The sequence below is a fragment of the Triticum dicoccoides genome, chromosome 3B (assembly GCF_002162155.2).
Source record: "Triticum dicoccoides isolate Atlit2015 ecotype Zavitan chromosome 3B, WEW_v2.0, whole genome shotgun sequence".
In the NCBI taxonomy this organism is placed as follows: Eukaryota; Viridiplantae; Streptophyta; class Magnoliopsida; order Poales; family Poaceae; genus Triticum; species Triticum dicoccoides.
Window position 1 is genome coordinate 103472640 of NC_041385.1, and position 16778 is coordinate 103489417.

The window sequence follows — 16778 nt, forward strand, 5'->3', positions numbered from 1 at the left end:
TGGGTACCGGGTCCCCTTTGACGGAATTCACGTTTTCATCGGCAAGATCGGCGAACCGGGCCCTGAGCCGGACATCTCCACCGACCTCGTCGAGACGGTTCAGCGTGCGAGTCCTACCCGGGTTCAGCCTGCCATGAAGCGTGCATTCGTAGGATTCATCCATGGTGCGGGATCTGAACCGATGTCCGATGGTGAGACGACCATCTACTCAGATGGCGAGTCATCCACTGGTGAAACCGAGTCGATGTACCAATTGCAAGACGGCTGGATTGGGGACTATTCCGACGGCAACAGTATTCCGGACCCCTTTGAACCGCCGAACTGGGTTGTAGTCTTCAAAGCCGGAACACAGCCCACCTTGTAGTCTTCATCCACAGCAGCAATGATGTCCGGGTCAGCAGCCGCGGCAGGAGGCCCTGCGTGCCGACCGGCTCAAGTTCTTTCCGGTTTGTTGGATGCCTGGCGACCTTGTTAACCACGGCAGTCACCCCGGAGACGCAGGATCGGCATAATGCGGAGGTTACCAAGCTAAAGGACCAGATAACACAAGCCAAGGAGGACCTGGCAGCTGAGGAAGTTAGGATGGTTGAGGAATGGGCCGCTTTGATGCCCAGTCACAACAGATCCAGGCGCAGAATTACCGGCTTATGTTGGATCAGAACGCGTCAAATGAAGTGCTGCGAAGGAAGTACCAGTCTCGTCTGTCGCCGGTCTACGAAGGATTGAATCTCTTCAATACGCTGGGGGCCTGGCCAAGTAGTCCGGCAGCGGTAAACCAGACCAAAGCACCTGGGGCAGCGCCGGATCAACCACGGATAAAGGACCCACCTCGACAAACGGATAACCCACCGCAATACATATCGACACCACCGGGTCATTTTTCTAGCCCTTTGGATAACATGATTGCTGCGGTACCTCGCCTAGCAGCTATTCCGATGGAGGGTAATTCGCTGGCGGCGGTTGAGACGCAACGGGCCAGGGATCTTCTTCAAACCGCTGTTATGCAACAACATGCTTATTTCTATAGCCGAGACAGAATCCATTCAACCCCCGTCTGAGCAAGAGTTATAGCAGGCGCATGGACGAACAGGAGGTATCAAGCAGCGCGCGGCGTCATAATGCCCCTCAAGGGCCTAATCCGGCGCGTGGGGTGCAAATGCTCAGGACGTAGTGAATAATTGCAGAGCGCGAAGGGAGGCCGCATTAGCAGCACAGCACGCGGGTCATCGTCAACCCGCCCCGGTTCAACCAGCGGCGTCAGTGGAAAGAGGACTTGCCTTCACCTCCTAGGGAGTGTCGTGTCTCATCCCGGCTCTCCGTAATGTGCGGCTGCCCAAGGATTTCAAGGGTCCGCGTAAAGTGCCTAATTATACCGCCGATCAACCTCCCGAGGCGTGGGTTGAAAGTTATGATATGGCAATGGAGATGTTGGATGTGGATGAAGCGGCATGTAGAAAATACTTCACCATGATGTTGGAAGGGACAACCCGCACTTGGTTAAAGAGCCTATCCGCCAACTCCATCGGGTCATGGGACCAATTGAAGACCCGGTTTATAGCGAATTTCAAGGATACATGCAAACAACCTATGTCCATTGTGGATCTAGATGCCTGTGTTCAAGGAGAGAACGAGTCAACAACTCATTGGGTGCACCAGGTTTCCTGCATTTGTCAGACCGCATCAATGCTGACACGGCGATTGTAACATTGGAGCGGAATTGTCGGTTTAAGTCACTGAAGATGAAGTTGTGACGGCTCAAACGCCACTGCAATGACATGGGAACGCTTATGGCAGCCTTGGTTAAGTATGACGATTCTGATAATACCAAGGATCCCGATTCTGACGAGGAGAAACTGGAGAAGGGAAAGAAGAACGACGGTGCGAAGGGACAGCAGCACAACCAAGGGAGCCATGGGAACAATGGTAAGCACATAGCGGATAATTTGGATTTTGTGGCTAACACCAATGTGCAGGGCAATATGCAGCGTCGTAAGGGTAAACCGTCCCAGCACGGTGGAGGTATGAATCTGGAGCGTCTGTTAAACCAGCCCTACCCAAAGCACGGGACAAAGGAGGTTCCAGCAACACATCTCTGGAAGGATTGTTTCATTATGAAGGAATTCAAAAACTCTGATCTCTTCCGGTATGATCAGGGTCCGTCTAGCGGTTCAGGTCCAGGTTTTCATGGTGGCGGCGGGTCAAACTCTGGATTTCAGAATAATCAGGGCAACCGAAACAACCAAGGTGGTAACAACCAACAGAACAATCAGGGGAATCAGCAGCAATCAGGTTTTCAGAGTCACCCAAAGCAGTTGAATGGCGGGCAGTATCATGTTTTTACCGCTAGCTTGTGTAAGCGCGATCAGAAGCTTCACAAGAGGGCAGTTAATGCTGTTGAACCGGCAGTACCCTGTTACTTACGTTGGTCCGAGCAGCCCATTGTGTGGAGCAGAGAGGATCATCCGCCCCGGGTTGACAATCCGGGTCATCTGGCTTTAGTGGTGCACCTCAGGTGGGAGGTTATAAATTCACCAAGGTGCTCATGGATGGAGGGAGCAGTATCAGCATCCTGTATTATGAAACCTTCCGCCGCATGGGGTTGACGGATAAGAATCTTAAACCGCGGAACACTGTTTTCCACGGTGTAGTACCAGGTAAATCGACATATCCTATTGGCAAGATAGCTTTGGAGGTTGTGTTTGGTGATGAGCATGATTCCAGGTCTGAAACATTGACCTTTGAAGTGGTGAAAATCCAGAGCCCATATCACGCCCTGTTTGGACGGCCGGCTTACGCGAAGTTCATGGCAAGGCCCTGCTATATTTATTTACAGCTTAAAATGCCGGGTCATAAGGGGACCATCATGGTGCATGGGAGTCGTAAGATCGCTTTGGACTGCGAGGAGGGTGATGCGGCTTATGCTGAGTCGGTTTGTGCAACAGAGGAGTTGAAGTTCTACAAAGACAATGTTGATCCGGCAGACATGACCCCTCTGAAGAAACCCACCACTGAGCATGACCCGACCCTGAAGTTCAAACCGGCTGATGAGACTAAACTTGTTGATTTCGTTCCTGGCGATTCATCCAAACAGTTTAGTATCAGCACCAATCTGGATCCGAAATAGGAAAGCGCGCTCATCGAGTTCATCCGTGAGAACCGGGACATTTTTGCATGGAAGCCTTCTGACATGCCAGGTGTACTGAGGGAACTCGCTGAGCACACTCTCAATATTGATCCCAAGTTTAAACCGGTCAAGCAGTTTCTTCGCCTCTTCAACGAGGAAAGACACAAGGCCATTGGTGAGGAGGTAGCACGGATGTTGGCTGTTGGGTTCATCGTCGAAGTGTTTCACCCTGAGTGGTTGGCTAATCCGGTGCTGGTTCTTAAGAAAAACGGCACTTGGCGCATGTGTGTGGACTACACAGACTTGAACAAAGCTTGTTCGACAGATCCTTTTGCTCTCCCGCGTATTGATCAGATCATTGATGCGACGGCGGGTTGCGAGCGTTTGAGTTTCTTGGATGCTTATTCTGGTTATCATCAGATCAAAATGGCAGTTAAGGACCAAGAGAAGACAGCCTTCATCACTCCCTTTGGAGCCTTCTGCTATGTTTCTATGCCCTTTGGGCTCAAGAGTGCCCAGGCGACTTATCAGCACTATGTGCAGAATTGTCTTCATACTCAGATTGGGCGCAATGTTCATGCCTATGTGGATGACATTGTAGTAAAATCCAGGAAGAAGGATACATTGATAGATGATCTCAAAGAGACCTTTGACAATCTTCGGGTTTATAAGATGATGCTCAATCCGGACAAGTGTGTTTTTGGTGTTCCGACAGGCAAGCTCTTAGGCTTTCTGGTGTCAAACAGAGGCATTGAGGCTACTCCGGAAAAGATCAAAGAGATTACATCCTTGGCTAAACCGGCGTGTATCAATGACGTCCAGCGTCTGGCGGGTCGAATTGCAGCCCTAAGCCGGTTTTTCAGCCGCTTGGGAGAGAAGGCGATCCCTCTGTATCAGATGTTGAAGAAAACAAACACTTTTGTCTGGAGTGACGCAGCTAATGCGGCGTTTGAGGATTTGAAGAGACAGTTGGTTGAACCGCCGGTTCTTGCTGCTTCGGTTGATAAGGAGCCGCTATTATTATACATGGCTGCTAATGCTCGGGCTGTCAGCATAGCCATTATGGTGGAACGCAAGGAGGCTGGGAAGGAATATCCGGTTCAAAGGCCGGTTTATTATATCAGTGAGGTGCTAATTGAGTCAAAGCAAAGATATCCGCATTGGCAGAAGCTAGTGTATGGGGTTTTCATGGCAAGTCGGAAGCTTAAACAGTACTTTTAGGGCCATCCCATCATAGTGGTCAGTTCCGCTTTGGGGGATATAATCCAGAACAGGGAGGCAACTGGTCGGGTTGCTAAGTGGGCTATTGAGCTTGGACCACACAGTTTGAAATACATGCCTCGCACAGCCATCAAGTCTCATGCTCTTGTGGATTTCATCAATGACTGGACAGAGTTGCAGGCACCGGAAGACAAACCGGATAACACATACTGGACTATCCGCTTTGATGGGTCCAGGCAATTGGAGGGCTCGGGGGCTGGAGTTGTCCTTACTTCCCCTCGAGGTGATAAAATTCGTTATGTTCTCCGCTTAATGTTTCCTTGTACTAACAATGCAGCTGAGTACGAGGACTTACTCCACGGTCTCCGTGTGGCTAAGGAAATGAATTTAAGCCGGGTATGATGCTTCGGAGACTCTGATCTAGTGGCTTAACAAGTTTCTGGCACTTGGGATTCTAAGGATCCACTCATGGCGGCTTACAGACGAGAGGTGGATGTTGTGGCTGGTCACTTCAAGGGTTATCAGGTTGAGCACATTGATCGGCGCAAAAACAAAGCAGTAGATGCTTTAAGCCGGCTAGGGTCTCAGCTTAAACCGGTGCCGCCCAATACCTTTCTGGATATCCTGCATAACCCGTCTGTAAAGTTTCCTACAGAGGAGGATTTGGCTATTCCTGATCCGGAGGCACAGTTGGTTGCCGCTTTACATGTAATTCCGGATTGGACGGTTCCATATCTAGCATATATGAACCGAGGTGAGTTACCAGAAGATGAAGTTCTGGCCAGGCAGATAATACGGCGGTCAAAGTCCATGGTTATTCACAATGGCGAGTTGCATCGCTGAAGTGTTTCAGGCGTGTTCCAACGTTGTGTTTCTCCTAAAGAGGGCCAAGAGATTTTGCGTGAGATCCACGAAGGAGATTGTGGTCACCATGCCGGTTCAAAATCCTTGGTTGCTAAAGCTTTTCGTCATGGTTTCTACTGGTTGACGGCTCATGCTGATACTGAGGACCTGGTAAAGCGGTGACGCTTGTCAGAAGTTTTCACGCCGAGCTCATGTTCCGGCTCAAGAGCTACGGATGATTCCAATCACTTGGCCGTTTGCTACTTGGGGGCTTGACATGGTGGGTCCTTTTAAGCGGTCCAAGGATAAGAAGACCCACCTGTTGGTGTTGGTTGACAAATTTACTAAGTGGGTTGAAGCGGAGCCCGTAAGCAAGTGTTACGCAGCCACGGCGGTTCAATTCATTAAGAAGGTGATCTTCCGCTTTGGTTTTCCACACAACATTATCACGGTTAATGGCACGAACCTTTCAAAAGGTGAGATGGAGGACTTCTGTCAAAGAGAGCATATCCGGCTTGATGTGTCATCAGTGGCACACCCTCAGTCCAACGGACAAGCAGAGAGAGCGAATCAGGAAATCTTAAAGGGCATCAAGCCCCAGCTTATGGTTCCTTTGATGAGGACGCCGGGTTGTTGGGTGGAAGAATTACCTTCTGTGTTATGAAGTATTAACACCACCCCTAATCGATCAACGGGTTACACGCCTTTCTTCATGGTTTACGGCACAGAGGCGGTGCTCCCAAGTGATATTCGTCATGACTCGCCCCGGGTTGCCAATTATGTTGAAGCAGACAATGAGCAAGCACGCCAGGAGGTAATGGACCTGTTAGATGAGAAACGGGACATGGCTTTGGCTCGTTCGGCAGTTTATCAGCAAGACCTGTGGCGTTATCACAGCCGCCGGGTTAAAACAAGAACCTTTCAAGAAGGCGATTTAGTGCTCCGGCTCATCCAGGATCAGACCGATATGCACAAGTTATCCCCACCTTGGGAAGGACCCTTTGTGGTCAGCAAGAATCTGCACAACGGATCATACTACCTCATTGATGTTCGAGAGCACGCAGACTCACGCAAATCTGAGGAGGAGACCCGACGGCCATGGAACATAGCTCTCCTTCGGCCTTACTACACCTGAGCCATAGGCTCCTCTTATGTACATACTTTGACAATGTATATATTATGATCAATATAATACATCGGCCTCCTTGCTATAAGCAGGGCCTCTGCTGTTTTCTTCAAATATCTTTTGATTACATGGGGGCTTCAGCTGACAAAGCGGAGTTCTACCTGTTAAACTGGCTATCATGCCACAATACAGCTTGGGAGCTTCACACCCAAAGGGCCAAAGAGAGTTTGGATGCTATGCACAGCTGAAACATAGGCACCCATTGAGCACCGCTCACAAAGTTACTTGGGGGCTCTTTGTGCAATGCAACAAAGAGCTTGAAAGGACCCTTGTAATATGATATCAAGCACGGCTTGGAAGCATGGTGTATTCACCTAAAAAACCGGGTTAACCTGCCTTTATCAAGTAAGCCACTCCTATCCAGGTAATCCTGGCATGACACGCCGAACGTTTGACAAGTCAATCTTTTACAGACCCTGAACTTGTCAAAGTTAAAACAACGATTGGTTAGTTGGAGGCCCGTCTTGAAAGGCTTTGCAAAATGGTTTAACTCAGCGGTCTGGCAGCCCATGAAAAGCCTCGAATTTGGGCCTGGTAGCCCTTGAAAAGCCTCGACTACACGGTTTTTATTTGCCTTTGTCAAGTTTTTATCCTTTGGTAAAACTTTATGTTAAACCGGTGTCCATTGACCCGGCATGGCTATCAGTCATCATACTAACCCGATGTTTATTAACCCGGCTTGGTTTTCAGCTACAAGCTGTCAGACCATATTCATTATTATACCGGTGTTTTATAACCCGGTCTGGCTTTGACTACATGTCGCTAGAGTGATCATCCGGTGTTCATCACAACCTGGTATGACCTATTATATACACCAGCACTGCATGGTGGGAGTTATCAATACTCAAGATTTGGGTTCTTACCCTTACTACAATCAAGTTGGTAAGCCACCAACATGATTTCATATCACAGGTATGATCTATTTTTGATATTTTTACAGCCTTGGTTATCTACCAGGCTTTGTATTGGGCATTATGACCCGTCCGGCGGTAAACCGCCAGGACAACTTTTCTCATGCAGATATAAGGATTGCATAAAATTATCAAGGAATATAAGCAAGCATAGCAATAATCATGGCGGATCACACAACGTCATGTGGTAGTGCACAATGGCAGCAGAGCACAGTATTTCAACTAGCCTATTACAAGGCGTTTTGATGCCCAAAATAATGATTGTTTGTTGCACAGAACAGTCTGTGGGAATTAAGCCAGTTGTCGGATTACGCCTCGTCACCCGGTTGACGTGAGGTTGATGGATCTTCTGGTGTCGGTTCAACCTCCTCTTCCTCACCTAGTGGCTGGAAGTTAAGGGTGGTCCAATCAATCCTGGTTAAGGCTTGAAAGACAGCTTCGTTGCTTATAAGGTTGGACAGTTCAATGTCAGGGGCATAGGTGTGCTTACGGATTGGAGGGATTAGATTCTCTGTTTCTTTCACAGCTGCGTCAACCCATTTGTTGTGTGTGTCATAGCTGGACCGATAGACAGACAAGTCAACCTCCTCAGCCAATTGGCTTGCCAGTGGGCGCATCTCTTTTGTCAAAGCTTTGAGGGCTTCATTATCAAAGTCTGATCCGTCCTCTTGTTGACCAGGATAGCCCTTTGCGATATCTGCCGGATCAAGATCAGCAATCCATGCTTTGGCCCGAGTCAGGGCTGTTAAAGCGCCAGCTCTTGCAGCAGACCGCTTTACCTCTTCCATCTGGGCTGGGGTCATAGATAATTTGGCCAGCGTATCTTTGATCAAGACGGGTGCCGGTTTGTTGTATGAGGATGCACAGATGACTCGCTAAGCGCCGGTATACAGTTGTTCTATCAACGTGTAAGCAGCTTTCAACTTCATCCGCATATCCGACCCCAGATGAGCAACACGACTACCTGTAACGGTTTACAAATTTGATGTTAAACCGGCAATTTCAAAGATGTTTAAGCAACACTTCTGCAAAGTGTAATTACCAAATATTGCAGAAGTCATAGCATTGACTTGATGCTTTAGCCCAAATAGTTCTTCCGTCACCGGTTTAAGAGCTGATTCGGCATCTTCAACCCGCTTTAACACAGCAGCCTTCTCGTTTTCCCAAACAGCCCGCTCGTTTTTGAAATCACCCTTTAATTGCTCCATTGCAATTAAAGCATCCTTCAGTTCATTTATGGCCTTGGAGGTTTCGGCTTGCTGGGCCTTGATATTTTCTTGAAGATCGGCAATTTGGGAATCTTTGTTGCTTATGTCAGCCTACACAGTCAAATGATGAAGATGTTAATATTTTTCTCAAAGTCCCAAGCATATAACCAGTTATACAGTTGGCACTTGAGGGCTAATGCGGATTGCTTATTTTCTGGCTATTTAAAGTCCCAAGGCTCAATACAAGTATTAATCTTCGCACTTGGGGGCTAATGTGTATTTGATCAGAAAATCAAAGTCAAAGGAATTCAACAAGGACAAAGTTTTGAATATAAAGTCCCGGTTCATCTTGATAAGATAACCCGACCCTTGGGGTCTACACAGTTGAAGTCTTTTTTATCTCAAAGTCCCGGTTCATCTTGAAGAGACAAACCGACCCTTGGGGGCTACAATGGAGTTGATATACAGTACAAGAAAATTTGCAGTGTGTTGGAAGTTACCTCATAGCGCTCCTTCATCATGTTGACTAAGCCGGCCTCATAGTCACGACTTGTGAACAGGCGGTTTAGAAATCCGGAATGGAGCTCCTGAGCACTGAGATGAGCATAGCTTGTCAAGTTAGTCTTCCATTTGCCTTTCTCCACAACAGCAGCTTCCACCTTGGCACTATGCTTGGACAAAGCGACAGGGTTGCCAGGAGAAGTGTGGCCAAACCCAGTAATCACAACATCATCAGTTGCTGCATTTGGGCTCGTCGGTTTATCTAAGGTTCTGGCCGGGCTAGGCGGATCAGTAGCTGGACTTGGAGGATTGGCTTGCGTGCTTGATGGATCAACATGAGTAGCCGGGTCAGCTTCCGGCGGATCAACATCAGTGTTCTGACCTTGTGGGACAGGGTCATCCATAGCGATGTCAGCATCTCCACCAGCACCTTCGGAGGTCCTCTCCGGTTCAACCTCATCAGTGGGGACATTGGTTTTTTGCTTTCTTGCTCAGTCGGGCTTTGGCGCTGCAATATTAAACAGAGGTTAGTTGGTAAACCGGCGCAAGAAGGCAAAACTAAAGAGTCAGTATCTTACCTAGGGACGGTCTTGAGGGGAGGCATTTGGGTGGTTGATGAGTCGCCAGATGAAGAATTGGAAGTCACCTGATAATTCGAATCAGACGGATTAAGTGGGTATTGGAAGCAACCCGCCAAGGGATAAGGTTTATTAGAAGAGCAATAAACGTCTGGACGACGCTTCCAGTTTGGGGTGTCTGGTAAACCGGAGGAAGTGACTTGCTGGCCACTGTGCCGGGTTGTGCGATGACCTTCATGTTGTTGTGTCTTCAAAGAAAATTGTGGATCTAAATGAGCAAGAGGATGTGAGTGTTTTACTTTCCGAACTACACGGCGAAGTTTTTGAACCGGCACATGATCTGAATCGGAGGAAAGGGAGATTACCTCTACATGGTCAGCACGGCTGGCTTCCGCATCATCCTGATAATAGTCATTGTCAATAAGGTGTACGAAAAATGAACCAAGGGAGTCAAGTTCTACCTCTTGTTCCGAGTCATCGACATCTTCGGGCGGATCAGAGGACTCGGCGGTTTTCTTCTTGGCTGGCCTCTTTGTGACCTTGCTCTTGGCACGAAGAGCCCTCACCCGTTTGTCTTGAGCCTTTGCCGTTTTGTCTTGAGGCTTTCTCTTCCAGAATGGATCTTTGGCCTGTAAAAATAAACAAAAGGTTATCAGGAAAAAGTTAAAGGGGAGACGGATTAAAAAGCAAAAGGATAAATTCTTACAGACTGCGGTTTGTTGGAGGCGTAAAAAGGTGTCAGTCCGGTCTTGCAACATTCCGAGATCGGTTCATCCAGCATCTTCTTTACCGACTCAGTGACTTCCTCGTCAGTCATCGGTATGTTAGTATGCCGTTGAGGATCGTTGACATTCCCGGTATATTCATGCATTAAGTTGGTGCGGCGGCTTAAGGGCAGGATACCCCAAGAGACCCAACAACGGACAAGATCAATGCCAGTCAAACCGTTTGCTAGAAGAGCCCGGAGCTTAGCAAGCTGTGGCGCGTAAGTTTGTCGTTCCTTGGCAGTAAGCCGCTGAGGTAGTGGATGTCCATTGCTGAGTCGGTTAGGACGGTAACCCGGCAGAGGATTTTCATCATCCGGAGCGGTGTTCCGGCAATAGAACCATGTTTGATTCCAGTCTTTGGGGTGGCTGTGATGTTTGGCATGAGGAAAATCTACTTGTTTCCTCTTTTGAATCGACACTCCGCCAAGTTCAGTATTGGGGCCATCACAAAATTCTGTACGGTGGTTCAAATGGAAGAAATCTCTGAAAAGTTCAACTGTTGGCTTCTCTTGCAGATAAACTTCACAGAACACTTGGAAGTTGCAAAGGTTGGACACAGAATTTGGTCCAATATCTTGAGGATGGAGCTGAAAGTTGGCAAGCACATCCCGGAAATTTTTTGATCCGGGAGGGCTAAATCCCCGGTCTAGATGCTGCATAAATACAACCACTTCTCCATCTTGAGGTTCAGGAGGGCACTCAGGGCCAGGGACTCGCCAATGAATGACCTCTTTCTTGGGTAAAGCGCCAGTCAGAACATACCCATTAAGCTGCTCTTCTTTGATCCGGGAACGAACCCAATTGCAAGAAGCAAATTGTTTGGCCATTTTTGCTGACAAACTGTAAGGGAAGTACAAATGACGGTTTACGATTCAAGATTGATACTCCCTCCATTTTTGTATACAAGGCCACTATCAAAATTACAATTTGCAGCTATACAAGGCCACTAACACAAATCGATGTAAAATTGATGAGGTTTGCCTCGTACTAGCAACCGAAGACATTAATACCTCATGCATGCATGCAAGAGTGAGAAGATTGATTTGCATGCACCGTATTAATCAACCAACAAGGAGTGAGAGAGTTGTCTTGTTGTGCATCGGAGAGAAAAATACACATTAATTAACACGTCAAGCAAGGAGAAAAGACTAGTTTGTAACATTGGTTTAAGTAGCCATTAATTTTACCTTGGTACCTGCAATATGGGTTTGTGGCCTTGTATACAAAAATGGAGGGAGTATACACAAACCGGTGTCAAACCGGGGGATTTCATCGCAGCATATATGTTAAACCGGATATTCACGTTCAGGCAATATTGACGGTTTATGTGAGGGCTAATGGTACCTGGCGGATTATCAAAATTCTAAAGGTTAAACTGCCTATAACGGAAGAAGCAGATCTGAAATCTATTAAGTGTTGCAGAAACAGGTTTCGCAAGATGCTATTATAATTTTGGATCTACCGCGGCCTAGTAAAGAAATTTTTTTGAGCCCTAACAATGGCAACAGCAGAACAGCAAGGAGCCAGATGAGATTTGTTCGTGGTTTTAAAGATATTATGCGGAGGCAAAATAAACTAAAAACTTCGGCCGCAGAAGAAACAGGTCAAGATTGATCTATATTCAATAAGATAGCAAGGACAAAGTAAAGAGCACAGATGAATACTAATGAACATAGCCGAGTACCGAAACCCTAATGCAGATCTAGGGTGGAGGAAGAAGGGCTTACCGGATTCACAGGAGCAGCAGAGGAGAGCAGTGGGTCTCTGGTGCGTTCAGGTTGATGCAGTGGCCAGGGATGAGGCAGAGCTTCAAGGTCGACGGCGGCGGCGGAGCTGTCGGGCTTGAGCGGTGAGAGGAAGAAGAAGAAGTGCGGAAGGGGAAAATGTGAAGGACCCCGGAGCCTATTTATAAGGCGAATGGATAAAGTAGGCAAGCGCGAGAATCGAGGAGCCGAAGCGGTAAAATGGAGCGCAGCTGTCGCCTCGATCTTCGAAAGTTAATTAATGAAGGGAATCTTTTTATACAAAGATGACGTCATAACGATTTACTACAGTTTTAGAAGATGACGTCATGGCGGTTTACTAAAGTTTACAGGAAGAAGACATCATGGCGGTTTACGAGGATCGTAAGAAGATGTTCACGGAATTTTTCTAAGTATTGAAGATTGACATGAACAGGTCCAAATCAATCTGGGCCTAATGTTGAGAATATAACTACTGAGTGTAAACCTTCCAGGAGGGGCCGGTTCACGCTCATCTATATTGAAGCCCATGAAGACAAAGAAGATGGCGCCTTATTGGTAAAGCTTAGAGGCCCAGAGCCCAAAGGCGGATTAGGGCCTATAGTTGTAAACTGCCATAATTGTATAACTTGTGTTGTAAGTTAGGGAAAGGGAGAGACCGAGCCGGACACTTGTATGAGCCAGTCTCGGGACTCTGTAAACCGGTCGGGCGTCAACCTGTGTATATATAGGGACGACCCGGTGGCGGTTCAGGGACAAGAAACAACAACTCGAGGCTCATGCAAAGCGTATTCGCTCCCTGGTCATCGGAACCCAAGTAATTCCATCACAACTAGACGTAGGCTTTTACCTTCATCGTAAGGGGCCGAACTAGTATAAAACTCTCGTGTCCCTTGTCCGGTTTAAACCCTTCAAGCTAATCTCGTTGCGATGGCTCCACGACTAAGTCCTTTCGTTAGGACATCTGACGTGATATTTCCACGACAATTACCTTTAGTATAAAATTATACTAAGGTTGAGACACTTCTTTTGGACGGAAGGGGTACTAACAAAGCTATCAAAGTACTAATTTAAACTAAAACCACAACATTTACTTTGGATCGAAGGGAGTACTACAGAGATCCCGGTTTTGGAAACCTTCTTCGTTCTGTTTTATCTTTCTTCTGTTGTTAGAAGGGAGCGTTGGCGCAGCGGTAAAGCTGCTGCCTTGTGACCATGAGGTCACAGGTTCAAATCCTGAAAACAGCCTCTTACAGAAATGTAGGGAAAGGCTGCGTACTATAGACCCAAAGTAGTCGAACCCTTCCCCGGACCCTGCACAAGCGGGAGCTACATGCACCGTGCTGCCCTTTTTTTTCTTCTGTTGTTTGTTTACTGGTTTCTTTCCAGGTTTATTGTTTTCTTTCTTTTTTTTCTTATTTTCAGGTTTCTTTTAAAAAATCACCAAATCCCAATAATGTTTACAAATTTAAAAAACTTTCATATTTTTGAAATTTTAATATTACAAATATTCTGCCCATTAAATATTACAAAAAGGAATCAATCACGTCGAATCTCTACAAATATGTATTAGCCATAAATGATGTTGAACCGTATAATATATATGTCCCCGTTGCATTCCTAGTCAAAGAAAAAAAATACAGCCGATATTCCGGTCCATTTGCTGTCAAATGTTATATAACACCTATTGCGATGCAAATGTAGCATTCACCTCTTGCAACCAGAAGCCGATCATAGCCAGGTAGAGGACTAGCATGTAGCGCTCGCCTATTTCATGGGGTTTTTGGAACTTTCTATCTAGAGATTGGGCTGGTTTTGGAACCTTCCCTTGGGTTTCAGAAAGGTTTTCCTCTGTTTTTCTTTTCCTATTTTTTGTTTTTATCAGGTTTATTTTATTTTTATATTTGTTTCTCTTTTTATTTATCTTTCAACGTCCACTTTGTTTTTTCTTTCAAATTCATGAAGTTTTATAATCCTTTTATATTCATGGATTTGAAAAAATCCCATTTTTTACATCTAATGAATACTTGATTTACAAATTGTTTTATTTTTTATGAAATTTTAAAGTGCTATGGACATTTATTTCAAATCACACGAATATGCTTTTATATGTTATGAATTTTTATAAAACAATTGTGCGACTTTTTCTTACATTTCATTTACATTTTTAGGAGACATGAACATACTTTTAAATACGTGAACTTTAATGCCATTATTAATTTTTTGAACGGTACAAGCATTTTTCTTAAATTCGTGCAGTTTTTTGTAAAAGTTGATGATTATTTTTAAAATTTGGTGATCTTTTTCTCAAAATCAGTGAACTTGTTTTAATTTTGTGAACTTTGTTTCTTCAAAATTGATAATTTATTTATTTCGTGAAGTTTTTTAAAATTTTGATGAACCTTTTAAAAAAATCAATGAACTTTTTTCAAATCCATAAACTTTTTTTTAGTTTCATGAAATCCATGACTGTTTAAATCCATGTACGTTTTTTAGTTTATGTTTTTTTTTAAATCATGGGATTTTTTCAAATCCATGAACTGCTTCCAAAATAGTAATTTGTTTACATCCATATTTAATTTTCTAAGTCAACTGGTTACTGTTTTAAACGCTGGACAGTGAAGCGATCGTACGACTTCATTTGCTCGAGCGAAGGAAGGGAGGAGCGATCGACGATTCTCGGTAGAAAAAAAAGGGGGGAGCCTGAAGCGCCAAGCTCCCTCGGCAGTCAGCGCTAAACTTTGGGCGATTATTTTCTGCACACGCTCACAATCTCACGAAGCCCATGATCGATTGCGAGGCAAGATCAGCGCTAAACTTTGGGCGATTAGTTTTTTCTGTCCACGTGGTCGATGCGCAGCTCCTGGAGTCCTAGTGCCGGCTGCTACTGTGGCTATCACGTTCGATTCGAGTGTACTTTAATCTTTTGTTATAACAAGTGAAGGAACTTTAATCTCGTGGTGGTTGACTCGTTGGCAATATAATATTTCGCGCGTATCAGCTAACTATATATTGTCAGTAGGTTAGGCAGCTAATGATGAGAAATATGATGCCATCGATGACGCTCCGCGTACACTCCACCACTACTAGGGTCAGGGACTCGGTGTGGAGATACTCTTCTTAATTTGTGTAAATAAAATATAACCAACATCTGACGTTCACGATGACCTGGATAAGACCAACGAGTCATCTATTTATTGCGTCTCCTCCTCAAGGACAAGACAGGACATCAAGCACCTGAGCTCCACATCGATCAGTACCCACAGCCACTCCACTCTCAGCTCAGGGACTCGGTGTCAGGGCGACCCAAGACAGAAGAATCATGGGATCCGTGACGGCGTCGACGATGGCACAGCCCACCCTCCGCGTGGCCGCCTTCTGCGGCTCCCTCCGCAAGGACTCATGGCACCGCGGCCTCATCCGCGCCGGTACGCACCATTCCTCACCAATCACCATGGTTGCTTAGCTCGCTTTGTGATCTTGCACCGCTGACTTGCCTTGTTGATACTTTGCATGACGATCGATGTATGTAGCCGAGGAGCTGTGCGAGGAGTCCATCCCGGGGCTGCGCATCGACCACGTGGACATCTCCGGCCTGCCCATGGTCAACCCGGACCTGGAGACCGACGGCGGCGAGGGCTTCCCGCCGGCCGTCGAGGCGCTCCGCGAGAGGGTCCGCGCCGCCGACTGCTTCCTCTTCGCCTCGCCCGAGTACAACTACTCGGTCACCGCCTCCCTGAAGAACGCGCTGGACTGGGCGTCCAGGGGCAAGCGCAACTGCTGGGCGGACAGGGCGGCGGCGATCGTGTGCGCGGGGGGCGACTTCGGCGGGGCCAGGGCGTCGCTCCACCTCCGCCAGATCGGGGTGTTCCTCGACCTCCACTTCATCAACAAGCCGGAGCTCCACATCAGGGCGTTCGCGGACCCGCCCAAGTTCGACGAGGAGGGCAACCTCATCGACGCCGTGACCAGGGAGCGGCTCAAGAAGGTTCTCCTCTCGCTCCAGGCCTTCGCGCTCAGGCTCAAACACAAGGACGAGTGACTGACTCAAGATCAACGATACTACTTGGCAGTTGGCACCGTATACCGTACCTGCTGGTTAATTTGCATTGCATTTTCCTTCAGCTCCGTGCACTAGTATTCGTGGTTCCGTGAAATCCCCTAGGAAGTGTGTGCTACTTTGTCTAATAAATCGCCGAAGAATTGTTCTGTACTGTTTAACGTGTGGAAGCTTATGTGTTTTACCGTTGCTACTAGAACGCGAGCGCGCACCACGCCCGTCTATGTTGAGAAAACAAAAGAAAATTATTGAAGAAATTGATATTGTCAAAACATATGATGTTTTCAGGTGTCCTTTTCTGTACGTTTAGTGTTTTTGTCCTTCGCAGAAAGACGAGGCGACCGCAACGACTCCCTGAAGGTGGAATAAAAAAATCCTCAACTAGCTCCCATACCGGTGATGCGTATAACATCATCGAAAGGCGTGTGAAGGTGTGTCTCCGTCAGATCCCGCAGTATTCGATCAGCATTTATCTTCGGTGGATCTACTTGCAGGGGCGGTGCCACCGTGGGGTCGTGTAGATGCGGCCGGCCCGGCTAAAAATTTGAAACGTAGGGTACCTCCCCTATTCGAACCGTTATGCTCCGTCGTAAGTTCGGCCCACGAAGGGGCACCACACAAAAAACGCGCGAACAAT

At 46.9% G+C, this 16778-nt stretch overlaps 1 protein-coding gene across 1 annotated transcript; it reads left to right on the top strand.

Moving 5' to 3' along the window:
• The first annotated feature begins 15301 nt into the window (after positions 1-15301).
• LOC119275022 (probable NADPH:quinone oxidoreductase 1) lies at positions 15302-16415 on the top strand. Its single transcript, XM_037555793.1, has 2 exons — positions 15302-15509; positions 15615-16415. Exons 1-2 carry the CDS (start codon positions 15404-15406, stop codon positions 16121-16123), a joined length of 615 nt encoding a protein of 204 aa, XP_037411690.1. The 5' UTR covers positions 15302-15403; the 3' UTR covers positions 16124-16415.
• The last annotated feature ends 363 nt before the right edge of the window (positions 16416-16778 follow it).